This window comes from Sesamum indicum, linkage group LG6 (assembly GCF_000512975.1).
Source record: "Sesamum indicum cultivar Zhongzhi No. 13 linkage group LG6, S_indicum_v1.0, whole genome shotgun sequence".
Lineage (NCBI taxonomy): Eukaryota > Viridiplantae > Streptophyta > Magnoliopsida > Lamiales > Pedaliaceae > Sesamum > Sesamum indicum.
In genome coordinates this window covers 16,980,631-17,008,612 of record NC_026150.1, presented here as the reverse complement: position 1 = coordinate 17,008,612, position 27,982 = coordinate 16,980,631, and the positions used below count along the sequence as shown (strand labels likewise).

The window sequence follows — 27,982 nt, the reverse complement described above, 5'->3', positions numbered from 1 at the left end:
AAATTCTTCGGCCTCAAAAGAGGCTTTTTAATTAATTAGGCCCATATGATTTGGGCTTTTGGAACAACACATAAGCCCTTTTAGACAAATAACTAATAATTAATTAAGAATATATATTATAATAATTGATCTGATAGTTTTTCTCAACTCCAATTCTCAACAACCATAGTTGTTAGAGTCCAAAAGGAAAGGACAAGTCTTTAGAATGAAGCAGAATCGTGCTCTGACAAAAGGTGTATGGAGGTTTTGGAATGAAGCAAAATCGTTTTTTTTTATTTGGTTTAAAATATATGGGCTATTCCAGAGAATACATACATATATATATATATATGCATGTGAAGGAAGTATGCATTATTATAAGGTAAATTACAACGGGTTTTTTTAAAATTTGATATAATTACAAATATCCTAATGCTGTTTGAAAAATTACAAAAATATTATCCTGATATCATGAAATTTTGTAATTCTTAAATGGAGGTTTGGAATTGCCAATTTTACCTTTACTGTATATATATTTTTTAAATATAAAAAATTGTGCATTTAGCTCATAAAAAAATCTACGAAAATAAATATAGTCCACAAGAGTATTTTGGTCAATTTATCATAAAAAATTGATAAAAATCTAACTAATTGGATGATTAATTGTAAACAATCATTAAAATGATAGAGCATTGATAATTTTTCAAATAATGATTAAGTATTTATGATTATAAATTGAGTCATTATTATAATATAGAGTAGATATGTAGAAGAGAAATTGGTGGATGGGAGAGTGAAAGTTTTGAGATATGTTTGGATCCTAAAGCAGTAAAGTAGTGTTAGACAAAGAGACAAACACTATCACAATCATCATTCTTTCCTTCACCAGACCTTTGAAGAGAAGAGAATAATATATGTATGTATGTATGGATCGGTGATTGGTGATTGGTGATTGGTGATTGGTCCCCTCCAACAGTTTGAAATTTCTTTTGATTTTTAGTTGTTGACCTATATACACATATATATATATATATATCTCACTCTTCTTGATTATGACCCTTCCTTCTCTTCTTTCCTACAATCACATTCTTCTTTTTCCTTCTCCTACCATTGCAACATATAAGACTGATTATTGCAATTTATCTCCCTATCTTCCTCACTTTTCCTCCTTACTCTACTAACAAAGTACAATTCAAAAATTGAGAATTCTAATGATTACGTACCATTGTACAACGGTCATTAATTATTGTTTTTGCAGATAATGTTAAGCATATTGACTGCAACTATATATTCCATGGTTGATATTTTCGTCATAATTAAAATTATTTTTATTAGTGAAATTATCAAATAATTACCAGAAAGAAAAGAAAAGAATAAATTGGGAAGATGGTTTATATATTAATTAGAATTAACTTAATTCATTCTTCTATCTACAATTAATTATACAGTAGCATTGTCATTACAAACAACATCAACCAAAAGACGCATTAACCATCACTTTCTTAACCTTATGCCATAGAGAGACAAAGGGAGAGAGAGAAAAGGCATATGGAGTCCAAGAAAAAGGCATATGGAGTCTGGGGCCAAAACAAAAAGGAAAGGCTATTACAGACCAACAGAGAAAAGCTTTAACCCTGAAGAAACACAAGAACCCGATCTCACAACTGACTCTAAACTCTTCACTATGTCGATCGCGCATGGCCTGGCTGCTGGATTCCCCGCGGTGCATTGCAGCCCAAGATTCATGGTCTCAACAATCTGGTTCACTACTTTATTATTATTATTGATTAATGCTGTATCAACCCACATCTCAAGATGGCAATCTGAGTAGCAGTATCTCGCCCACTCTACAACGCTTCCATGGATCCCCAGCTCTGGATCCGCCGCAGATTTCCCCGTCAGGAGTTCAATCAGGAGAAGCCCGAATCCATATATGTCGCTCTTTTCTGTCGTCAAGCCCTTGGATGATCCTTTGGTTTCTGCAGCTTCTGAAAAAGTGTACGTGCATGCACATGATTACATGGAAAAGAGATGGATTTGTATAATTCAGCTACACAATGATTTTATCACACTCTTTTATGTAGAGGGATACTGATAAAGTGAAACATCTATGCATATTCGTACTTGCAACAAGAAAGTTGAGCCACATTCATGATTGAATTACTTATGCATGAATCAGGGATTTTTATAGGTTTGAAATTTTATCTATGAGTATTGGCCTAAAAGAGCATGAAAAGACTTTGGAGAACATGATAATATGCTTCAAATTAATCAAAAGTCTTAATTAGATTACCTGGAGCAACATAGGCAGAGGAGTTGAAACACTTGCTGTCTGAATTAAGATAATCAATCCCAGGTAGACTTAATCTCAAATGGGCTTCATCCTTTTCATCTACCATGATTTTCTGAGGAGTGATGTCGCCAACTATGATACTAGGTGAACAATAACAATGCAAGTACTTAAGGGCTCTGGCAATTCCAACAGCAACTTTAAGCCGACGTTCCCAGCTCAGGCCTTGAATAACTTCACTCAAATGCTTCCCTTCAATGTACTCATACACCAAAACGGCAGCCTTTCCTGATCTACACGTTGCGAGCAGCTTCACAATATTTGGATGGTTAACTTTATAGAGTTGAGTCCAGTCCATCCAATAGCCTGTTGAAATTGAAGCTATTTTTTTGGCCAAGAATTGCTTGTTGTTTGAGGCGGATTTGCCTTTGTACGACAAACCTGTTTTTCCACTTGCCACGAGATTTTCTTCTCTCAAGGATGAGATGATATCCTTTATCCTTATCGATTTTGAAGCTCTTGAATTCAGGAACTGCAGTTCCCAAGTGCCATCTTGATTACTTTCCACCCTCTTCATCAATTCCGATCCTTTCCTTTGCCTGACGAAAATGGAAAAGGAAACGATAATCGCGAACATCATCAAGAAGGCAAGAAAAAAGATTAACACGAACCAACGAGCGTGGTTTTTAACCCCATCGCATGGTGGTAAACCGCTTGTCTTCTCACCACCACAGAGCTTATTACCAGTCACGGCGCTGGAATTGATGGCAAGAAATGCCCCTGTGGAGGGCAAGCTGCCATGAAAGTGGTTGTGGGAAATATTAACTTGAACAAGTGATTCTACATTCCCTAAATTTGCTGGAATTGTTCCTGTCAGTTCATTGACAGACAAATCAAGCTGACCAAGAACTGGCATGGCAGAGATACTGGTGGGAATTTCTCCCGTGAGATGATTATGGCTGAGGTCCAGAGTCACAAGCTTCTTGCAGTAAGATAATTGATCAGGAATTTGGCCTGAGAGTTCATTCTCACTTAGTTTCAGTTCCATTAGCTCTGATAATTCCCCAAAGCTTTGTGGGATGTTGCCTGAAAAATTGTTCCCGGATAAGTCCAAGTTTTCCACCTTCTTGCTGCCGAAAGAACCTGGAACCGGCCCAAAGAAGCTGTTGCTCGCCAAATTCAGCATTTGAAGTTGTGGCATATCCCATTTGTTGTCGTCAATCCTGCCAGATAGATTGTTGCTTGAGATATCAAGAAAGTAAACCACCGGCAGCGTTGTGAATTCTGGTGAAAGTTCACCAGAGAGCCTGTTTTTCTGAAGTCGAACGCGCTGTAAGCTCTTGCAGAGGCTCAAACTCTTTGGAATTTCACCTTCCAGGGAATTTGAGAAGAGGATGAGCTTAAATAAACGGCCTGATGCACAAAGATTTTCTGGGATTTTTCCGGTGAGATTATTGGTGGAAAGGTCTAATACAGTGAGGTTATTATACTTGCCAAGATCTCTAGGAATTTCACCTGATAATCTATTAGACCACAGTTGAAGGACTTGCAGGTGAGGCAAAGAAGATAAAGCATTTGGGATTTTTCCTGAGAAATTGTTGGAGAATAAGTGGAGAATTTCCAAATTCTGCAGCTGTGAGAACAGTTCAGGAATTTCACCCGACAAGGAATTATCACTTAAATCGAGTGATACCAATTTCTTGAGATTGAAAATGGGTTTTGGAATGGGACCAGTGAGCTTATTGAAGTAGAGAAAAAGGTACTCAAGATTCATGAGATTGCCTAAAGATGAAGGGATTTCACCTGTGAGATTGTTGTAAACCAGATCAAGATGTTTCAAAGCTGTTAATTCACCAATCTCCTTTGGAATCTCGCCTGAGAAGTTGTTGTATCCCAGATATATCCACCGCAAACTCTTCATCAGGCCTAATTTTCTTGGAATTTCACCAGTCAATTGGTTTGATGCCAAGGTCAAGAATTCCAACATTGTCATATTTGTTACTGAGTCTGGAATTCTTCCGGATAGAACGTTGCCCCCAAAATCAAGAACTTTGAGGCCTGAAAACAGTCCAATATCTTCTGGGATTTCTCCTGAGAGCATATTATTTGATAAATCCAGCGTTTCAAGAACTGGAAGGTGGGCGCTGGGGATCAGCCCAGTCAAGTTATTGCTGCTCAGGTTGAGATATCTGAGAGAAAAACAAGATGATAAGTTCCGAGGAATTTCATCAGACAACTGATTGCTGGATAGATCAATGGACTGGATATTCGGCAATCTGAAAATGGATTCCGGAATTCTTCCAGACAAGTTCTTGCCGGGGAGCTCGATTTTCGACACGTGGGACGAGCCGAAACAGGTGATTCCATTCCATTTGCAGAAAGAAACAGATGAGTTCCAGTTGCTGAGGGCATGAGAATGATCATTTATTGAAGCTTTCATGGACAAGAGCAGCTCAAATTCAACTTCAGACCCTCTGCATGCGGACAAGTTGATGATGAACAGAAACAGGAACATAAAGTCCATAATCATTTCGTATCTTTTCAATCCTTTCTTCGCCATTTCAGCTGACCACACTTTGATTACAAGCTCAAAGGACTGAGATCCGAAAGCTGATCAGCAACTTTCAGGCTCCAGCTAATGGAGATAACAACCCTTCATTTTTCTGCAAAGGAAGGCAGCATGAAAAAGAATAGCAATTATCACCATAATTAATCTTGGATCTGATGATGCTATTATTATAAAAACTCCAGTAAAGAAAGAAAATTAAAGAACATAAACACAGACACACACTCACACAGCTTTTTATGAAGAATCTTTCATACATAGACAAATAAAAAAATGGCATTTGTTATCATCATCATACGGACAAGAAAAGCAACAACAAGAACCAGCAACAGCAAGAAAGCACGGCTGCCTGCCTACCATCACCAGAAATTAACAATTCATACAAATAATCAGCGACCCCTCGTACAGTCATCTGAAACTACTTTTGCATGAAACAAATAGTTTCAAGAATCATCATCCAAACATATACATATATTCAGATAATCACACACCATATGCATATATGAATAAATCAAGTGAAGGTCACGTGACGTACCAAAAGAGAAGTTGGAATAAGCAAGAACAAGAATCTTGCAACAGAAAAAAGCAGCTGGTAACTGGGAATTAAGTGAAAGAGAGTAGTTATAGATACAAAAGAGAACTGGAAGAGAGTAGCTAGGGTTTGAGGGGAGGCAAGAAGGTATGAAGAGTATATAAATAGATAGAAGAAGTGAGGATGAAATTATGGGCAGGGAAAATAGTGGGTATATACGAGAATGCAGGTAAGGTGAGGCTGAATTGGGGTTTGGACACACACGAATGGTTTAAAGGAAAGAATTTGGAGCAGGGACAGAAGGGTTAACTTTTGTCGGATGTATTACCAAAATGCTCTTTTGACTGGCACTGGCACTGGCACTGGAAAGTGACAAGGAAATTGAGCAACCGTTTAAGCTCAAAAGTTGGTGACCCATGCTCTTCTTGCTTTTCCCTCTTGTTCTTATTTGCACCATCAACACTGCACAAATCGTGTGACCCTCTTCTTTCCCTTACCACCTCTGATTTACACTTGACCAAAAATCTATCCAATATTTCTCTCCAATTCCTTCCAATCTTTATATATGAATACCTTTATTTTTTTTTTGCATTCTTTTTGTTACAATGAAGATAAATTTAAATTAGTTCTTGAATACGTATATTAAAGTAGACAGTTTTCACTTATTTTTTTGAATACTGTGAGGAGCTTGAAATGTACTATTGGATCATTGAAACACTATAAGAAATATAATATTTAACCATAACTGATTATCATGGTTAAAAATAAATCAACCACGACTTGACAACATTTAATTGTTTAATGTGGTTTTTGCGGCAAATATTTTTGGAATGATTAATTAAAAATTAAAGTTTTGTATTATATAATAGTATGGTTTATCACAACTTTTAATAGTAAATTTTATTTTAATGAAAAATAGAGACAAGCATACATACATATAAATGCAGTAGAAGAGGGAGAAATGGGGAAAAAGCAAAAAGAAAATGTAGATTGTTGGGAGATGGGAATGAAAAAGTGGAATATCTTTTTGCTAAAATGGGTGGGGTTGGTATCACTTGTAATTGGGGGACCCTCCATTTCTCCAAGGAATATACAGTGTCTTGTCTTTGTCAATTTAGCATGCTTTATTGTTTCTTCATTCCATTTTTCTACTATTTTCCATATGCTTTTTCAAAAATAAAAATACGTTTTCGTGATGATTTTAAACTGTTCAAATCATTCATTGAGAATTCTAATCAATTTCGAATTTAAATTAATTTTATAATAAATATTATTTATCGTATAATTGATGTACAATTTAAAAAATATAACAATACATCACACTTATTTTACGATTAATTTGATTCGATTGTACGCAAATATTGTGTTGGCATGCGTTCAGTTCTTCATCATGCATATTTGGTTATATAAAATGAGAAAATTGTGTTGTTATGTTGCCCAATTATGCATTTCACGTTAATTACGTACCATGATTTCTGACACTACTCTCTTCCGGTGTCATTCACGTTCTTTGCACCCCGCTCAAACATTCAACATATATGTCGCACCAAAAGTTGTTGTTGCCGTTTTTCTATAATTAGACATCGTAACACGTTGTTTTGACATGCATATAATAAATAATTTTATATTTTAAAATATATATTATACATAAAAATATTATATTAATTGTACAATTAAGTTAATGTAAAACTCGACAAATTAAGTAAGTTAGTTGGGATCACCAAAAATTAGTGCAGTGTGTTAAAACTACTACTTTATGTCTGTAGCGCCTCTTTTTTTTTTTTTTTATAATAGTTTAGATATAGATAGAAATATAGATATAAATGAGAAGACGAATTTGAGTAGGGGTGATTGAAAAATAAATTAAGAATATTTTTGATAATTTGAAAAATTGGTGCCACAGTGTAAGTAAATCCTATTTGTAAGTAAAAATAAAATTTATTTTTTTTAGCATAGACAATATATATATATATATATATACAAAGTGAAGATTCTATAAATATTTATGAGAAATTTAATTATAGTTCGCATATTCCAAATATATAATATACGTTGTATGCACCTCAGACTAAATTGAAAATATTGTATGATATACATATATATATATATATATATATGGGGGTGTGTGTGTGTGTGTGTTCGATCGGTTTTATTTTCCTGTGTAATAATATTAATTATTTTACATGAATTAATTAACTAAGATACATGTTTGCTAGCTGTTCACGTTCTTGGCACCTTGGTCAAAAGATTAATGGTGAATTAAAGTTTATAAAATATTTAATGTAAAATTTAATTATCTACATATTCTTCCCCACCATGCAAATTAATTAGATCAAAATGGGTACGCACTTCATTTTTTCTTTAATTTTATTTAAAAGAAAATTTATACACAACATAACGTTAGTATATGAAATGTAATAAAAATTAGGAAAGGAAAATGAATCCGTAAATCGAGATTTGTAATATTTCACGTAAATCCAAATAGCCAGCCTTGTGTTTTTTTGCCTAAAAATCCAAATATGAATTTGTAAATTGTAGAATTGAAAGGCCGTGCTTGCTACATACTAAATTGGGCTGGGACACGTACGGGCCATGACCATCACCACCAACTCTCGCACCAATACGTCTAATCTTGAAATGACCTATAATTTGTTTGATACAGTGTGAATTACAATACTTTAATTTCACCAATTATTGTATTTTCGTTGGAGAAGATTAAAAGATAATTAAATCTTTGAGAGATTGCATCTGCGTCATGCGCCATTTAAAGCCAATAATAATCAAGAATGCATGTACTTAACTAGTATTAAAATCTATGTTGAATTGGATATGTGTATGCACTATCCACTCCTCATCCCCTTTCATTTTTAATAATAATGGAAAGTTAAGTTATGCCATTATGCTGTAAAGAGGACAATCATACACAATTTAATGCCCCTCTTTCTGTTTCTACTAAAATATCATCTTCCACTTTTTTGCTTCATTAAATCTAAAAGAAAATTATAGCCCAACCCGACTCGATCAAATTTAAATCAATCATATGATAAGTGTATTACATTTATCCCATAATAAGTGTACAATTTGAGAAAAGTGACCAATCACACAGCAATATGATACACACATGCTCTGTGATTAGTTTGGTTCGACTAAAAGTGATTCGAGTAAGATTTTTCCCAAATCACACAGCTCAATCAAATATTTTAACGAGGCTTATGATTACTAATAATGTTTCTAGCTTAATGATTAAAATTAAAATTTCATAAATAAATTTAAAATCACAAATTCGAATCCCGTCATATATATATATGGGTATTAGTCTTATTTTATGTAAATATTTAAATATAATTATAATCCAAAAGGGGGGGGGGGGAATGGTATAATTAATTTGAAATAAAGAAAGGTTGGGTTTTCTAGTTGAGATGGATGAGGTAGGCATGACGAAGCCGAGCAGGCCAATTCCACTAAATAAGGAGGGTTGGTTGCTTTTCAAGATAAGGGTTTGTTATTTATTTATTTATTTATTGGAGTGTGGTCCAATGTGACCATGAGATGAAGTGCAATTAATTTAATTTGAAAGTGTTAATGTGAACAAAGGGAAGGGTATTAGGGCTCCACTCCACTAGGTTGTGTGCGCCCTCCATTAATTAATCTACTTTGATGCAACAAAGTTGTCAATAAAATATAGCACTTCTTTTAAAACAAAAGGGCTGAGAATTTTTTTTCCCAACAAAAAAAAAAAAGAGAAAATCATTGACCATTAAATAATTCCATGCCTTTAAAGTTTATATCATCCAAGACAAATTATAATATTAGTAAAATTTTTTAATACAAGAATAATTTTCACAATGTAACGGTGACATGAGTAGTGTGTAATATGACACTATTAAACATAGTGACTAGAAAATCGTGTTTAATGTCATTTCTATAGATAATTTGATGTCGAATTTTACAGAGAGTGAATTGCATTTAATTTTAATATTCGTGTTTTCTCTCTACTAATATATATATATATATATATATATATTTATATTTTGGGGACACGAATATTAAAATTAAATGCAATTCACTCTCTGTAAACATATCCCTTATCAAAGTGAGAAGAAATTCAAGTAAACTAACTATATTACCTGCCTATATATACATCAAAACTCGAAAACAAACATTCTTTATACTTAATTTAATTATTATTTTTATTTTTGTGTTATAACTAATTTGGAGTAATTGGCTACAAAATTGAGTCCTCATGCAACTGTTACCAAACAGCGAAAGCCTATCTATCACAACTCAAATCGGATGGCTTTTTTCCATTTCACTTTTTTTTTTTTTTTCTTTTTTTCGGGAAACTCCGTAATTGAGATAAATTATTGGAAGACATATGAGCTTGAAATGGGGCAGCAACGCATAGATGTAGAGGTGAGGCCCAAATGATCTATCCAACTAGAATTGGGTCAGGCCTGGACCCCAGACCTACTCCAATTACTATAATCATAATTTTAATTAATTAAAAGTCAACCCCAAGTAATATTTGAGTTTGACCACCTATATATTTATTAACAACATATAATATTAATTGGATTGAATGATTATATCTCACTCCAAAGCTAAAAACTCCCAATTGCCCAAATATATGAATATTGGAACATCAAAGACTCATAAATTATAGAGGGCTATATTAATTCATCAATGCAATATGGTTCCTTCTTTTTAAATTAAAAAATAAAATTGATGCGTAATGGAGTACATCAACATCACCATGGCTGAAAGATTTTTTTTAAGTTCAAGAAAAGACTAACTTGCAAAATAGGATTAGCACTCCAATGCTTATATCAGTAATTGAATTAAAAAAAAAAAGAACTGAAAAAATTTGAAAATAATATAAGCTAATGGTGCAATAATTAGTGTGAAGTGATAAAATATCGAGATATAATCTAAAGTACACTTGTGGAGTGCAAAGAGTGAGCACAAAATGACTATTCGTGCTGTTGGCCCAGAGAAAAATGTGTAGAATGTAGATAGCTTATTTTATCAAATTGATTGTACTATGGGCTCTATTTATAAGAGGGTTTAGAGTCGAATCTGATAGTTGGTTACAACATATCATTGGAAAGTTGGATTTATCTTGACGAAGATATGGCCGTTAGAAGGTGCTTTGCCTGTCAACTCGAAACTCTAGGAGACAATTCTTGCTGCTTGACAGGGCGGATTGCAGGGATATAGGAGGAATTGATTGAAGATATTTTAGGGCGACGTGGTCTAAAATATGAAGGGTTTGTCTAAGGTAAAATTTCTATTGTTTGTTGAATCACTTTGTTGAATTGAACATATATATGACTCTGTCAAGTTAGTATAACTGCACAAGTTATAGTCTACCTTACTCATTGGTAAGCAGAATTGGATCTATTGGGCTGACCAGTGGGAGCAACTCCATCATTTCGGCCTTAAAAGAAATAATTGAGGAAGGGATCAAAAAATACAGTGATTAAATTCACATGCAACTTTTTGAAAAATTAAAATGGAGGGTGGTCCAATGCACGTGTGAGAGTCACGTGCTGGGTTAGAAGGTTGCATCAACTTTGGTCTTACCTTCTATAATGGGGTGCAAAAGGTTTTGGGGATTGAGAAATGTTGGGACCATATGTATATATACTTTCTTCACTTATTGCCATTGGGGTTTTCTTGTTCAATTTAGGACCACTTCTCACTAAAAATGCACCCAACGCTTTTGCTTTTGTCTCTTTAAAGGAAAGGGAAAACAAAAAATGGCGTAATTCTTCATTTCATGCATAGCCATAAATGGTGGGGAGTTGATAATATTTTACAACAATTTATTTCTAATATAGTTTTAGAAGAAATAATTGTGACATAATCATTATATCTTTCCATCTTCATATTTATATCTCGACATATCTTCAAAAGATGGAAAAAGAAGTACATAAATTCAATCATATATATGTTGAAGCCAAACTCAAATGTAAGAGAATATAAGATTAAAGTGGTTCTATTTAAGATGTGTCGTTTCTTATATTTGTTACTTATAATGGCCCATGCATATGGAGGGCTTATACGTACTATATTTACCAAATTAATTTCTACAACTTTTCGGACAAATTAGTGTTGAATTGACGATTTCACAAGAAAAACACTACTGAAACTTGAAATATATGTAAATTAAAGTGACAAAATTTTGTGATTTGAAGTATTATTTATAATTTTATTCATTAATAAGTTGTACAAGTTTGTATGATCGAACCTATTTATAATTTTTTATTTGACCCAACTTAATTTAAGTAAGAAACTATAAGTCTCTATTACAAAAAAATAAAAAATATAATTGCCCCATTGCCGCGAATTTTGCAACGACACTATAAGGGAATAGAATATTAGTGACAAAAAACACCAAGTGACAAGACGGTTTATTTGTCACAATAAGAAATTTTATGATTTTAATAATCATTATTATTTTATAAAAATGATTATTAACATGAATTAATGGCAAAAAAAATGTGCATATAGTTGTCGCTAAATACAATTAGTGATTCATGTATAGTAACGATTTAGTGATAACAAATAATATTTGTCACTATAGATGTGTCACTAATTGTATTTAGTGACAACTTTATACATATTTTTTGTTACTAATAATTATATAGTAATAAGATAAAAATTATTATCATTTGATATATATTATTAATAATAACTTTAAAATTATCATTTGATAATTTGTTACTAATATCATATTTTGTTGTAGTGTGAATTGATTTGCTACGGAAAAAATTGTGTGCTAGTGTGCTATAGTCGCCATGGATATCGTGGTAAATTTTGCCCCAAATATTTGGTTGTGGTAAAAATTCATTAAAAATTATGATAGGTAAAAATTTATTGAAAATTGTGATATCACTAATTTTAACTTTTGGTATCGACCTTACAACAAACTGCAACGATCTTTGATACAACGATCTTTGGTGCAACGATCTTTGATACAACGATCTTTGGTGCAACGATCTTTGTCAAGATTATTTAAGTTGAACACAGTCGTGATTAATTGATATACAACACACAATTAACAATTACATATATATATATACATATATATGTATAATTAATTCCCTTTAAAAGTGGATTTATTGGTTTATGTTGCAGTAGTAGTAATCCTTGGAACACAGCTAGAACTCCTGGCGATTATGTTCTGCATCCCGCCGGATAAAATCTTCCTTTTCTGCCCACTCCTCTTGGCAATATCCCTCATTGCAAATGTGAATGATAGCTTGGGATTAAGCCTAGTGGTGTTATTGAAGTCTTGGACAAAATTTGTGTGAGTGATCATGGCTTCCTCAATGCCCACTACCTGCCTTAACCTTTCTTTCACTGCTTCCGAGCACAGCCCACAAACCCATTTACCCGAATATGAATTTCGGATTCTGGAAATGTACTCATTCGTGCACTCTTCCTTCAGCCCACAGCACTCGCATTCTGCTTCCAATATTGTCTCATCCAATTCAATAATGCTCTCCAAATCTTTCCCCAGTCTGCTTATTTCGTGTGTTACGTCGGACACTGCCCTTCGCAGCAACGGATGATGATGATGATCAGCACTCTGTCACACAAACGAGAGTAAATTTATTGCTAATTAACACCTGAACTTAGCAAGGGATAAGTAGAATTTCAAGTTAAATGAAATATTTTCTTGTTATGATTAGAAAGGAATTTTAATATTGTAAACCTTCATAGTTAAGCTTGGCAAAAACTTGAAAAGTTTCCCTAAAATTTGAATAACAAATATTTTTGTTAGTAAAAAATTTTCTACACAGAAAAATTATGTGCTAAAATCAATAACGAGCTAATCAACAAGTAAATATTCTTAAATAGCAATGAATTCCACTATTTTTGCAATGAATCTGTATATATTGTTGCTAATGACATTATTTCTTGTAGTGAAGAGGCTATATACGTAGAGAAGTTGGAGTGTACCATGATCGAGAGGAGATTGGTTTCAACTTCGTTGGCTTTGACTGTTATCTCTTTCATGATTTGCAGAAGAATATAAACAAATTTGGCAATATGATATATAGTGTGCATGCATCAGCAGGTTGTGTTGGTCGTAATGGTGAAATAAAGAATTGGGACAGTGAGAAAGTGAATGGATATATTGATATATATATGCATGAGATGGTTGGATCATCGTCAAAGCATTGCTTTCATAATTAATTAAGTTTCTTTTGATGCCAATTGAAACCCTTTAAGGGGTTAAAGGTCTGTATTCTGGGCAGGTAAGAGTTGCTTTCTTGTTACAGCCATAAATGAAGTGATTGCAAGTAGCTAGGGTTTCTACGCTGCCTGCTAGATATTATATATATATGTGCATGTAATTAATGGAACACCAAAGTTGAAAACTATAATATTGGAACTTATAGGATCTATATTCAAGCATGCATGCATTCGTAGGCTCGTGAACATTCACAGGCCCTTCAAATACACTCACACATACGGTTGTGTGTGTTTGTGTGCGCGCGCCCACAGATTCGTATATATATATATAGACACACACAGGAATTGTAAGTTAGATACATAGATATATGCATGAATTTGGTAATTAATCGAGATGGATTGTTTACAATTGTTAGTGCTTTTTGAGTTGGCAAATTGGGTAAGTAATTGGATTGGCATGAGGGTCATGTGACCACTCATAATATTTTCAAGTTCATTAGCTAGCTAACCTAATTTCAAATTGTAAGAGATGGCCACACAAAACCCTACGAGTTAGGGTTTCTTCTGTTAAAGCTAGTTTTCTATTTTCTAGTTCCTTTTTCGTTTTGTTTATTGGGAGTTGGAATGGATTAGGATAATTTAGATAGGGATGACAACGGTTCGATTTTAGAGTCAATTTATCAAAAATATAAGTTTTTGAACTCACGACTCAACTCGTCTTGTACGTATTAGACTTGACAAAATAATCATAACTTCAAAATCCGTTTCAAACAGGACGGATCCGGATCCAAGTCCACGCCTAATCCAACTCCATTACCATCCTTAGTCATTTAGAGATCATGTATTACGGGTGTTATAATCCAACCATATAATTTTCTCTCTTCTATAAATTTACTCCTTCAAATTTAAATAAAAATTCAAACATATCATATATATTGAGTGTTGCCACTATTTTGAGCTGTCACTGAAACCCTACCATATATGAATTCAAGTGACTGAGCCATTAAGCAGACATTCTGCTTACAGACAAATTAAAGCCCAATAGAGCAAAATTTAGATCCCAAAGGGAGGAGCCCAACTACAGCACAGCTTCAGTCAATGCAAACAAGCCGGCCCGGCCCGTCCATCCAAAAGAGGGCCCAACAAGTTTTTCACCTGATTACAATGGGTATATGGATCTATCCGTCCACAGTCCATCGAAAGCTTTTGTTTGCAGTTGAATAATACGACAATTTAATCAATATATTACTTAATTTAAAAATTATAAAATCATGAATTACAATAATTTAAATTTATGAGCGGACATTATAATAATTCTCAATGTCGCTAACTAGCAATTTGAAATGCGGGTGATCTTTTTAATATTTAATTAATGTGAAGAGACAGTTTAAATCAAGTTTTGGCCATAGCGTATTTATTGTATTTGGTTTTTGTTTTAATTTCTGGCTCTGATTATTTTGTTTTTAATAATTTCAACTTCCAATCATATATTGGTTATAAATCAAGGTTTAAATACATTTTTGTGTCCCGTAACTTAGAATATTTGATATTTTCATTTTTTAATTTTTTAGAGTAGTATTTTTTATCATGTATTTTTTAAATTTTCGTGATCTTAGTTCTTTTTTTATTGGAGTTCACCCTTCTCATTGGAAAAACACATTTGCTTCACACGTGATATTTCAATATTCGATTTTTTGTTCTTATAAGCCCATTTCTGCTAATTATTATGTTCTTTTAATTTTTAGGACAACATTTTAGTCCTGCATCTTTTTTATTTTTTCGATTTCAACTTTTTTCTCATTGGAGTTCAACCTTCTTGCCGATGGAGGTGAACTCCGGCAAACAAAATGAATGAAATTGTGAATTAAAAAGACACAATACTGAATATTACTCTAAAAAATTTAAAAGATAAATATATTAAATAATCTAAATTACGAGGCAAAAAATACTTTTAAATTCTATAAATTAATTTCTACCCTCTGGAGAAAACATATTGATGTATTTACCTGTAAGGGTAACAAAGTAATTTAACATACATGATGTACATGTTAAGCACATAAAACCCACCACAGCATATATTTTTCAACACTACTATAAATACTAAAAATATTTTTTTTTAACACTATCTACTCTTCACTGATTTTGACCTCTCATATATACCAAAAAACCCTCTCATAAATTGTGTATTTTCACCTAATGTACAATCGTGTTGTAGGTAAAATTACTTTCATTAAAATTACAACCACATCACATGTGAAGGCTTGTAAATCATATATTTCTATTAAATTATATCACATTTTTTTAATCTTGTGGATGATGGGGCAGTTTTTGCGAGAAACAAAAGGGGCTGTGATGAGAACTGGCGACACTGCAAAAAAGATTTGTGTTAACTTTATAATAATGTAAAGCAGTCGAATGGTTTTCATCTCCTCAGAAATTCATCGAATGTGTCCAAAATCACGAGGAAGTTCAGGTCTTTGTCCCTTTTCTTTTCTGTCTTTCTGCCCCAACACTAATAATTGAATATTTTTGCATTTTATTATACTTGTGATTTACTTTTACATAAATACGATTTGAGCTAATCTTGCGAGACCTTACCAATTAAAAAATTATGATTTCGAATCTCACATCCATGGACACATATATATATATATATATATATGTTATTAATTAAAGGAGTAGCGGATGCATTATAAGTAAATAGGTATATATGAGAAAGAAGGCTGTATGTATCACTTGAGAAAATTATACAATCTACATATATACCAACAACACAATTTAATGAACTGATATAAATTAGAGTCTAAGCAATTAACAATTATGAAAACAACCTGCGTTCATGTATTTATTGATTAATTAACATTATATGTACTTAATTAAGACCATCGTACATGCATGATCCTCAGACCATTTTGGGAGCAGTCATCTCTTTTGTAATGGCGGGAATACAGCTTGAACTCCTGGCAATCCCACCTTTCTTCTGGTTGGTACCCCCCTTGTCCCTAGGGCTAAGTGACTTAGCCCTATTCTTCCTCAAGATCTCCCTCATCGCCTCCGCCTGGCATAGCACCGGGTACGCCCGCCCCACCCTATTGAACCTAGCACAAGCGCTCACGTGCGTTTGCAACGCCTCCTCCCTTTTCCCTCCGTTTTTTTCCATCTCTTCATTTACAGCCTCTGAGCAGAGCCCGCATATCATCTGTCCGCAGAACTTATCGCGCACTTTCTTCACGTATTGTGGGGTGCATTCCTCCGACATCCCACAACACTCGCACTTAGCGTCCTCCACCTCCGAAATGGGAGGCAAAACGTGGTGGTTGTTGTTGCTAATTACTTTATCTGAGACGTCTAGGGCTTCCTGGCTGAGAAGCTCGAACGAGATGTCTGAGATCGTACGTTTTAGGGTTTCCATGGAGAGCCTAGGGGGCTTCTGGTTCACATTGGTGGTGGTGGTGAAGCTTTGAAAAAATGTGGTGTCCCTATTAGGCGCCATGATGATATTGCAAGTGTTAATTTGGGTTGAAAAGGGATTTGTAATTAGGGTGAAGTTGGATGGGATGTTGAAGCATGAAGACTAATAGGAGTGAGTATATAGCTGTTGGAAATTCAAGCAGAGAAGGTGGCGATATGGTGTGCCCCTAAGCTTTATATTTATAGTGTGTTCTTGGAAGATCTTTGATTGAGACTTTTTCAACTGTCTGTGGACATAATTTAGCATCATTCTGTATGTGGTCAATCTTTTATCTTTTATTTTGTCTGTGTGATGATAAAGAGAGATCAAGAATCAGCTGGATTTTTCACCAACATATGCAAATTTATTCTACTAATTTCATTTTTTTTATTTCAGAATTTATCACATGCATCCCTGTTATTTCACTTAATATATACCATGGACGAAAATCATGTTATTTTATTTTATTTAATTAGAAACCTATATATATTATGCGTATATCGATCTTAAATAAAATAGAATAATATACAATAGAATTTGAAATAGTAAATCCAACATGATAAATCAATGTAGGCCAGTAGAAACTATACAGACACACTGTGTATGAGTAAATGGTAGTGTTAATTAGGTACTAAAATTGTTGTGGTTTCTTAACATTGTTGTAGGAAAGAACTTCAGCTACATCAAATTAATAAGAATTAATTATAATTGTCTTGTATATATAACAATTAATAGCAAACACAATTTTCAGTTATTATTATTTTAGTAATATTAATCATACTCTGATTATAATGAATAATTGCCCATTCCGTGAATTCAGGTGTCTTCACGGACGTTGTATTGCAGCCATGCATGTACCCACTGTTTGCTTTTCTTGAACAACACATGATCATAGATGCCATCAAATTTACCCAACTCAAATTTAGTCGAATCAAATCAATTGTACGTACAATTACTGTGATACATCTATCGTATGTTGGTCAATTTTCTTAACACGTGCATTAATTACACGACAAGTGTATTACATTTATCATATAATTGATTATGGACTAACCAAACTTGATTCGAACCAAATCTTTTTTCTTTTTCTTTTAATTTTCTTGGAAGTGCCCAAAAATAGGTAGGTAGGTAGAGATGAGTGAGAGCAAAAGGGACAGCAACCCCATCACGAGAAAGCAAATAAAAACTAACAATACCGGAAACCCCAAAAATAAAAAATATCAAAAGTAGTGGTGAATTGTAAAGAAAATAAAGTTTGCTTTATAGCATCAAATCAAGTCACATGAGTCTTGATGGGATGCTAAAAGTAGTAATCTGGTTTCTTATATCGATTTTCCTTTGGTCATCCAATGAACCTGGTTTTAGGGCTACTTTAATTATTATTATTAATGTCTTTTTTAATTATACAATTCCTTAGTCTTTTATATTAAAATTATTACTTGATTTCTTTTTTGCTAATTTAATCTCTTTTTTAAGTGAATGATGAAGTTAATTAATTTAAAAGAAAAATTGTAAAAAATCGAAATAGAACGATATTACATTTCTTTCAAGTTTCTATGCGTCAATGTTGCTGAGAACTTAGAGCACATGAAGAACTCACGCCCAATTTGTTACAAAAATGCTGGTTTTTTTAATAAGATGTTTTATTTAATTAAAAATATATTTATCTAGTGATGATTTGTATTTTTGTTTTTTTGTTAACGAGCAGACCTAAGTGGCAATTACAAGATTTTCTGTAGAAAATTTTGAGCCCAAATAGTTGCGTTGGATCTTTCTAGAAAACTTGCCGATCGAGTGATTCAGATTAAGGTTTCATGATTTAATGTGAGGTCATGAGTTCGAGTTTCATAGAATATGTAGGTATTTTCTCATTTTATATGAATTTATTATTTTATGGTTCTTAATTATATTGATTTATTGATTGAACGTACTGTAATTATATAATAACAGCATCTATTTTGAAAAGAAAAAAGAAAAGAAGAAAAGAAAATGATGGTTTATTTAGAAAAGTTCTTATACATGTATTATTAGTTTTTAAGAGGGTGTTTTGGTAAAATTATGAATTATTAAATTTATTTTAAAGATATTCTAGAGTTTATAAAATATTGAAACATGTTTGGTAAATTTTTAGAAAAAATGAGCTTATAAAATAAAAATTTAAGATTTGAACCTTATAAGCTCCTTTAAAAAAAAAAAAAAAAAGAAATTCCCATCTTATTTTTAAAATTTTAATTAACAAACTCCTTCAACTTTAATCAAATTAACTTTAAAATTAAGATTACTAACATCTTACAAGTTTCAAATTTCTATTTTATTCAAATATTTAAAAGCAAAATTTTTAAATAATACTTAACGTTTTATAAGGTCTAAAACATCTTACGGGATTATGTAATGTTCTAAATAAACTCAACCAAACACCCTCTAAGTTTAATAGATGGAAAAAAAAATATTTTTTTTGTCCTTATTTAATTATTTTTTTATTTTATTTTAATTTATACTCACAATATAGAATCCTCCATTAAATTTAATTTATTTCTAGTATTTTGTTCCTTTCTTTCTTGAACTAATCCTCCTTCCCCTGTTGTTCATATTAGTGAATGCGATCCAACATTTGGGATTACAGCGGCCCATATAAGAGATAAATGGGCCAGAAGACCACGTTTCTGGGCTGAGCTTAGAATTGAGATTGTGACCGGCCCAGACAACAATTCTGAACCATATTGTGATGGAAACCATTGAAGAAAAAAAAGGCCTTTTTCACTTGGTATGTCTCATATGTAATTCTTACACCGCCATTTTTTTTTTAAAATAGAAACGGTAATTATATTATTATATCAATATTTGAAGAAAAATTAAATAATTGAGTAATATATCAATTTAATCAATATATGAATATAACTAAAAATTTAGATATAACAAATTACAATAAATTCACATAAAATTGAGACACAAACACCTATACATTTGATGGGATTCGAATAATAACATTATAAGTATTATTGCATTTTACTTTTTAATTTTTGTTATTATTTTTAAATTATCTATCAATTAGACGACAAATATAATGCAGTTATTATTCAATACTTACACCAGATTGACTTACTCTTGATTTACTATAAATCAAATAAATCTTCTTCAAATTACCCTTAGACACTTGACACATTAATACATGTAAAAAAGTATATTTTCACCATTATAAGAATAGTTTAATCGAAAAAAATTTGTCAAATCTAAAAAAAGAAAATATTGTTTATCCCTTATTTCTTTTATCTTCTCTTTTTGTTCTTTTGCACAAAATGAAAAGTCAAGTCATAATTAAGTAGCCATAAAAATACTCAAAATGTGCATACTTTAAGCGACAGGACAGTGCTAAATAATTGTGTCCAAGCACTGACTTTTCAAAGGTTATGGTAAAAATTTCCTTTCTTTTCCACATCCTAAATAATGCCCTTCACGTCCACTCATGAATATGCAGAGTGATTGAAAATGAAATGAGCGCATTAAAGTCTAAGTTAAAATGCTACGCAGCTGTGTTTGTTTCTGCCTCGCAACAAAAATAGGAGTTTGAGACGTGGAAGCATTCCTGTGCCTAAAACACTGACATCTCTGATAACTATATGTTGGACGCAGTAAACCTCATCAAATAAGACCAACCCCCACTTACTCAATCTACCTTACCTTCTAAATTGAATTGCTATCAACAATCTTATTTGTATTTCAAAATTTTTTATTTTTTATTTTTTGAATTTAAATATTTAAGTTAGGCGACGAAACAATTTCACTTATAATTAATATGTTGAAGTTTCATTTTCTTTATATTTGTGGAATAATTATTTTTTTTTCAAAACAAACAAACAAACAAAACGGAGAGGGGAGGGGGAGCCACGTCTGTTGGGTCAGACTGCCCTGGTGGGTTTTGTGGTTAGGCAGCAGGGTATAAAAATTATCAGCATAGTAGGTCCTGAGTCCACACCAATCCATCCTAATTATCTATCATTAATCATTTTTCATTACTTATCAACAATTGTTATTGAAAATTAGACAGATATCATCCCACAAACCTCAATTTAACAGTTAAAATAGAGATTTCAGAATTTAAAAAATATGATGTCAAGAACTTAAGTCTTGTTTGGAATTGTGTAAATCTATAATGATTTATTGTTTTATTAATATCTAGATTTTGATAGTTATCAACAGATATAATGATGGTTTCACCCTTTACATGAAAATTGTGATTCAAAAATGAAATGTTGGGTAATTTGGTTGCTCCTCTTTATTAGGAAGCAAAAGTTAAAGTTTATCGAAGAAACAAAAATGAAGTAAAATCCTCTTCTATAAAGAAATATGCATACAAAGATGATGCTGTCTTAAAGTAGCTCAACGGCAAAATCCCGCCCAATCAATGCGTCAAAAAGTAACGCATGTGGGACTACAAAACTCCAAACTTGCTGATTGATTGTTGCCTAATAAATGCAAGCATTCTGGTTGGTTCAACCCTTTAAACATTCTCAAGCAACTCTTCATTTTCCGGTAAGTGCACAAAATATAGTTGATAATGTATACAAATGTTTCCTAGTCATTTTAAATATGAAATTTGAACGTTTCATAAATCTCAAAATTTTCTCATACTAGCGAAATATCTTTTCAAGATAGAATCGTAAAGCTCATATGAAAGCAAAGCAGACAATAGCCCGTGCAATATGTAGTGATCATTCACTTGTCCCAAGTCCCTCATTTGGAGGATTGATGATGAAGGTGAACGTTTCATATTAATTGCAGATGAAGAAACTTGAGAAACTTATTACATTCTCTCTCTAGTGATGTAACTGTAATGTTCATTTAAAATAAAAAATGGATAATATTTTGAATAACGAGGCATCGTCACGTCTATAGTATTAAACTAGCTAGTGGATGAGAATGAATGAGTTTCAAAAGTTGACAACTCAAGTTGTATTATATAAGAAAATAAGAGAGAAGATTGAGAAGCAAGCATAGGAAATACCAATTCAGAGTGGCAGTCCTTCTATTGTGTTTGAAAGACGAATGGAAGTTTCAGAAATAATATATTTTTATCATTATATTATATCATGAAACACACTCTCACATCAAATAAAACCAAACAAGTAACATAGTTTAATTCAATAATATAAAATTTGGAAGCTCCGAGGAACATTGTTCATCACCTAAACCAAACTACATCCACATGCTTCCCCTTGTGAAAAACAAAATTTGGTGACCTCTCTTCCACTGTAATAATATTTCAAGTATTGTGAATGTCAAGAATAAAGAAACTCCATCCAACGCACGTAAAAGCCTCCTGCCCCACTTAAACGCCTGCCTCACAACTAATGGACCCACAACACCTCAAATTCTATCAAATGAGAATAGGACACGTCAGGAACTGCATCCTAAACCTGAATTCCTATCAACAGAAGATCCACTATTTTTCTAACGAGTTGCCATATGCTGATTGGAGCTAATCCGGAATGAATCGATGAAAAGTAATTCCCGGTACACCATATCTTTTCCCTTGACCCTGCGCATCCCTCTCCTGTCCGTTTCTCTGTATTGATACTGCACATTCCATTCTAATGTTCAGGAATGTGAGTTCATCTTTTAAAGGGCGTTTGGCTAAATTGATAAGTCACTCTTAATATTTTATAAGATTTTTGAGAGTTTATAAGTTTTAAATATTTATTTAATTAATTTTTTAAAAAAAAATTATAAGATCTCAAAATTATATATTTTTTAACTTTTTTTTATACATTTTATAAGTTATATAGATTATAAGATAAAAATATTCCCATTGAGACACCTACATCCATCTCTCTCTCTCTCTCACACACACACATATACACTAGGATTTAAAGAATTTTTTTATTATTTAATTTTCTAACATTCAAAAATAAAAAATACTTTATTATTTAATAATAAATTATTATAATTAAATAAAAATAAGATTAGTATTGATATTATATAAAAAATATAAATTCAAGACATTAAAAATTATACGAGTAGAAATAATTATTGTATTAACAAAAAAATATTAATTATATATCTATATTAATATTCGACTAGTATTAATATAAATATATATTATTTTTATTCAAAATATTACGTAATAATTTATTTTTTTATTTTATTGTAAAAAAGATTATTTATTTAGATTTCATTTGGAATTAAACTAATTTGTAATATTTATAAAAGTATTTAAAAATTTAAAATAAAATATATCAAGAAACAACAAGTTATTTGATTCAAATGGTATAATGTCTATACGAAGCAATTTATCCAATATGAGAATGAACAAAGATTTTCTATAAAAAATAAAAATAAATTATTTTGTATATTTTAAAAAATAAAGTAAATTATCCCATATCTAAACCCATTGATAGAAAAATAATTTACATTTATTTTTTGAAATATGAGAAAATAATTTACTAATTTTTTTTTATAAGGGTATATTTTCTAATTTCATATTAGTGGCAAATTTCATTTAACCAAATATATGAAACCTTTTGGATGCATAATAATTAATTATGAATGAAAAGTCCGAATCTCTAAATGACCTCGTCTTATAAAAAATTTTAATTTTAATTTTAATTATTGATGTATTAAATTAAATTTTAGATTTGAATATATATAAATAATATAATAAAATGTATATTATAAAAAATAAGGAAAAAAAACTGGGAATGCATAAATTTGAGCCAAGTATTTACCACTCACAGAGGTTTGACCCCAAAGAAGTCCCACAAAATATTCGCGCTTGCTGATGCGGGGTAGTCGGATATTCGTACTGCAAGTCACTGGAGGAATAAAACCGCAGGCAATTTCCACACCACCATTTTCGTTATAAATTCCCCGCTGACGCGTTAATCTTCCACCTTTTCTCTCCCTCTAGACCTTCGCCCATTTTTCTGTCTGTGCATCCCTTTTTCCGTTTTGGTATAACGTACGTACAGAAGCAATCGTATATTTTACCCCGGAGAGGGCGAGAGGGATGGAGGCAGCGGCGGTGGTGCGGGTGGAGGAGCTAACATCCGGTGCGAGCGGCCGTATAATACCGGTCTTCAGAAATCTCCGCCAGTCAATTCTATCCTACGAGACCTTCCGCAAAAGTCTCGTCTTAATATATTCCTTTTTTGTCTGGATCCTGATAGTCCTTCCCCGCCGCCACCGGTTTTCCTCTACCGCCTCACCGCCTTCGTCCCCCAAAACGCAGTCGTCTTCTGTGAGGCGGCGAAAATTCAGTATCCAGAGAGATGAAGAGGATACGATGAGGCGTAGGGCTTTAGCGGAGGCAATAGAGATGGTGACCGAGGATGACCGCAGGTGCAAGTGGACGACGTCGTTGTTTTTTGGTGTAAAACGGAATGCTCTGTTTTGCCGGTCGTGGTTCCCGGTCTCCGGCGAATTGAAGTATGTTCTGTTCGTTTTCTGTTAACTTGATGCTTTCGTAACGGTGAAATTGAGAATTTTTGGTTTCAGTTGTACCGATGATTGGATTGCCTAATTTCGCTGTTTATTTCCACAATTACGAATGAAATTTGGCGCAGTGTGCAGATATTATGTCGGTTTTTGTGACCTTTAATCTGATGTTTCTTTAATGACTATAAGAAATTTTATTTTATAAATTAAACAGTATAACGATTTAGAACTATATTTGAAAGTTCTGCAGTATCAAAATTGTGGAATCTGTTCCTAAAAAAAAAAAAAATTGTGGCAACTGTTGGTCAAAAGTTAAAAAGTTGCAGTCTCTGTTTACTTGATATTAGTGAGCTGGTTTTAGTTGATTGTTATAGAGTAATATGTGTGTATGTCATGTTTATGAGAAAATCCTTCTCTTACTTTTAGTAATAACCATGTCATTGAGCTTCCAAAAAACGTTGGAGATTTAGCGAGGTTGTTCAAGTAGTGCATTATCAATTTAGTATACAGCTTTTGACATAGTAGTGGAACAAAGTGGTTAGGACATGGTTTATCCACCTACTTGTACTTGATGCAGTATTTTATGTATGTAAGATGATAATACATTGAGATGCATGCATGTGAAACTGTTATTAGTGTACAGAAAAACTTGAGCAGTCAGTGCCTAGTTAGAACCTCATGTTTTTTACCATGAAAGGTGATGAAAGATTTGGTACCGCTGTCAAACTGCAAGTTGTGCTACTGCTTAAGCACTGCTGACTTTCAACAGTCAAGATTCTTTCTGCAATGTGAATATTTGTGATGTCAAGCATGCAACATCGTTCTCTTGATATTCATTTGGTTTCTCTTGTGATTTCTGTGTCATTTTCCTATGCATGTGAACATTTGCTATAATAACCTGCAGTAAAAAGTTCTAGGTTCTTAGATATGCTTCGATCATCAATTGCAATGAATCTTGGGGAAGGTTGCATGCTGTTAACCCTGTCTTACCATTTTAACACTTGTTCTTGTAATATAAATGTAACATCAGGATTCATCTAGAAGAAAGGAATAAGATGTTGGCCTGTCTCTTACTTCTTGCAGTTTATCCTTATATGTAATATGTATACCATGAAGTTTCTCAATCATAAGCAATAGCCTTTCTTTTACATGTAATGTTTTCTCACTAGAGCTCTTCTGTTTCAGGGGTATTCTGATTATCATACATGGGCTTAATGAACACAGGTGTCATATTGACTTAAGTTTTCATTTTTTACATGTTTCTTGTATAAAGGTAACTGTTGCTAATCTATGGTCATAACAATTATCATTCTAATTTTTGCTCCCAGTGGACGTTATTCTCATTTTGCTAAACAACTAATCTCCTGCAACTTTGGGGTATATGCGATGGATTGGATAGGTAAGTGCCTGAGCTATGTTTCTGATGATTTTTTTTTTTGGAATACATTAGCAACTGTGCTCATTGGAACTCATGAAATTAGAATACAGCAAGTCTTGTTTTTCTCTGATTTTTGCTTTATTAATTTACTGGTCCTATGAGAGTCCCTGTAGCATCAAGCAATTAAGGTGCAAGGAATAAGATCAAGGAGTATCATTTTGCAATTACCGGTTTTTGGAAATATTTTCAGCAAAAATGGCTTTAATAAAACCTAGTTGTTGCTGTGTGGTGGTTGCTCTTGTTTTATCTTGCAGTTATCCTGCTTATGGACTTAGCTAGATCTTTGTTTGTCAAAATATTTGGATATACTGAACTACTTGTCACGCAAGATTTTTTAACTCTAATCCCCTTCTCCTATTAGTTGACAATTCAACAATTATTATATTTCTTTTGAAAAAATTATTGGTTCTTAGACTTGAAAGTGCTGATGATTGTTAAATTCTGCCACCATTATAGCTAAAAGTTGCTACTAGTGACTGATGTTTTCCTCCTGTAGGTCATGGCGGAAGTGATGGATTGCATGGATATGTACCTTCACTGGATCATGTTGTTGCAGACACTGTAAGTTTAGCTTATTTTTGGGCTCGTGCTCATCTGGCTTCTTGTGCCATGATTTCCTTTCCCCTACTGTTTTCTCTAGGAAATATATAATGTTTGTTTGATTGATACTGTTATTTTTAAAGGCGGCTTTTCTGGAAAAAGTCAGAGTAGATAATCCAGGTGTACCATGCTTCCTATTTGGTCATTCAACTGGAGGGGCGGTGGTGTTGAAGGTATACTTTTGCAAGAACTATTTCCCAGTCTCGGATGATTTTTCCTTCTACATTCATATGCTTGTCTTTTACATATTTGCACTATCCTTCTTACTATGTTGGAATTGCGGTGATCTGAATAGGCTGCTTCATATCCCCATATAGAAGAAATGTTGGAGGGAATAATATTGACTTCACCTGCTTTGCGCGTCAAACCAGCCCATCCTATTGTTGGTGTAAGTTAACGCTCCTGATTCATATTAAGGTCTTGAAGTAATCCATTCAGTCAGTATTGAACAAATCTGTTGAGCCACTCTGGAGGACTTCTAAATTTTCTACTTAATTTTCCTGGTTCTCATTGTTCTCCTTTCAAAAAAAGAAAAGGTAAAAAAAGATTGCTATTAGTTGTAGGTTTATCTGCTGCATGAAAAACTTACTTCTGTTTGTAGGCTGTGGCCCCAATATTCTCAATGGTGGTTCCAAGGTTCCAATTCAAAGGTGCTAACAAACGGGGTATTCCAGTCTCCAGAGATCCTGCAGCCCTCTTGGCCAAGTACTCGGACCCATTGGTCTACACTGGACCCATAAGAGTCCGAACTGGACATGAAATTCTGCGCATTACCGCGTTTTTGACACGCAAATTCCAGTCCATTACAGTCCCATTTTTTGTCCTTCATGGGACCGCTGATAGAGTAACCGATCCATTGGCTTCTCAGGATTTATACAATGAGGCACCATCCAAGTTTAAGGACATCAAGCTTTATGAGGGTTTTTTGCATGATCTTCTCTTTGAGCCTGAGCGAGAGGAGATTGCTCAGGATATCATTGATTGGATGGAGAAGCGACTAACTGCTCACTGTCATGAAAATGCCAATAGTTATTTCTGAGATGAAGAATTAGGTTGGGCATGATCAAGGTGGGTTTCATCGTGATGGATGATTTTCAGCTGAAAATTCAATTTGCAGGAGGGTAATATGTAATATGTATATAGTGGAAACTTCTGTTTGTTGCAACAAACTAGAGCTCTTGTGATTAGCACATTGAACAGAAAGAAAAAAAAACAAAAAAAAAAAAAGAAGAAAAACTAAACTAGCATAAAATTTTTGCTTCTGGAAAATATCTTCTGAAAGTGAGATATCTCCTATTCGATCATCATTTTTGCTTTATGTCGGGATTTGTGTACGCTACTCTTTAACAATTTATTCTTATTTAGCTTTATGTTGTCTTATGGCGCACTTAGCTTTCTATTGCAATTTTGGCCCTCATGGAAATAGTCACTCTTATTAAGGCATAAACCGAATTTATTTGTGACGACCGAGAATGTTAGTTTCGTATTAA

General features: G+C 32.9%; 4 protein-coding genes across 4 annotated transcripts; 1 reads left to right on the top strand and 3 right to left on the bottom strand.

Moving 5' to 3' along the window:
- Positions 1,439 to 5,792, bottom strand: LOC105164732 (probably inactive leucine-rich repeat receptor-like protein kinase At2g25790). The gene is made up of 3 exons (XM_011083471.2): positions 5,371 to 5,792; positions 2,273 to 4,932; positions 1,439 to 1,967 (listed from the first exon to the last, which is right to left on the bottom strand). Exons 2-3 carry the CDS (start codon positions 4,827 to 4,829, stop codon positions 1,585 to 1,587), a joined length of 2,940 nt encoding a protein of 979 aa, XP_011081773.1. The 5' UTR covers positions 4,830 to 4,932; positions 5,371 to 5,792; the 3' UTR covers positions 1,439 to 1,584.
- On the bottom strand, positions 12,497 to 13,392 carry LOC105165054. The gene is made up of 2 exons (XM_011083930.1): positions 13,336 to 13,392; positions 12,497 to 12,961 (listed from the first exon to the last, which is right to left on the bottom strand). Exons 1-2 carry the CDS (start codon positions 13,390 to 13,392, stop codon positions 12,497 to 12,499), a joined length of 522 nt encoding a protein of 173 aa, XP_011082232.1.
- On the bottom strand, positions 16,384 to 17,190 carry LOC105164731. Its single transcript, XM_011083470.2, has one exon. The coding sequence runs from the start codon at positions 17,063 to 17,065 to the stop codon at positions 16,475 to 16,477; it is 591 nt and encodes a 196-aa protein (XP_011081772.1). The 5' UTR covers positions 17,066 to 17,190; the 3' UTR covers positions 16,384 to 16,474.
- LOC105164730 (monoacylglycerol lipase) lies at positions 23,878 to 27,872 on the top strand. Its single transcript, XM_011083469.2, has 7 exons — positions 23,878 to 24,445; positions 25,640 to 25,678; positions 25,783 to 25,853; positions 26,389 to 26,453; positions 26,576 to 26,665; positions 26,788 to 26,880; positions 27,094 to 27,872. The coding sequence occupies exons 1-7, from the start codon at positions 24,027 to 24,029 to the stop codon at positions 27,529 to 27,531; spliced, it is 1,215 nt and encodes a 404-aa protein (XP_011081771.1). The 5' UTR covers positions 23,878 to 24,026; the 3' UTR covers positions 27,532 to 27,872.

Bases quoted from the DNA above. Each gene is read 5' to 3' on its own strand.
- LOC105164732 (XM_011083471.2), bottom strand. From the start codon at position 4,829: ATGGCGAAGAAAGGATTGAAAAGATACGAAATGATTATGGACTTTATG. The intron at 1,968-2,272 runs GTAATCTAATTA...ACACTTTTTCAG, and splicing joins CTCTGCCTATGTTGCTCCAG to AAGCTGCAGAAACCAAAGGA.
- LOC105165054 (XM_011083930.1), bottom strand. From the start codon at position 13,392: ATGAAAGAGATAACAGTCAAAGCCAACGAAGTTGAAACCAATCTCCTC. The intron at 12,962-13,335 runs GTACACTCCAAC...TTTGTGTGACAG, and splicing joins CCAATCTCCTCTCGATCATG to AGTGCTGATCATCATCATCA.
- LOC105164731 (XM_011083470.2), bottom strand. From the start codon at position 17,065: ATGGCGCCTAATAGGGACACCACATTTTTTCAAAGCTTCACCACCACC.
- LOC105164730 (XM_011083469.2), top strand. From the start codon at position 24,027: ATGGAGGCAGCGGCGGTGGTGCGGGTGGAGGAGCTAACATCCGGTGCG. The intron at 26,454-26,575 runs GTAAGTTTAGCT...TTATTTTTAAAG, and splicing joins ATCATGTTGTTGCAGACACT to GCGGCTTTTCTGGAAAAAGT. The intron at 26,881-27,093 runs GTAAGTTAACGC...TTCTGTTTGTAG, and splicing joins CAGCCCATCCTATTGTTGGT to GCTGTGGCCCCAATATTCTC.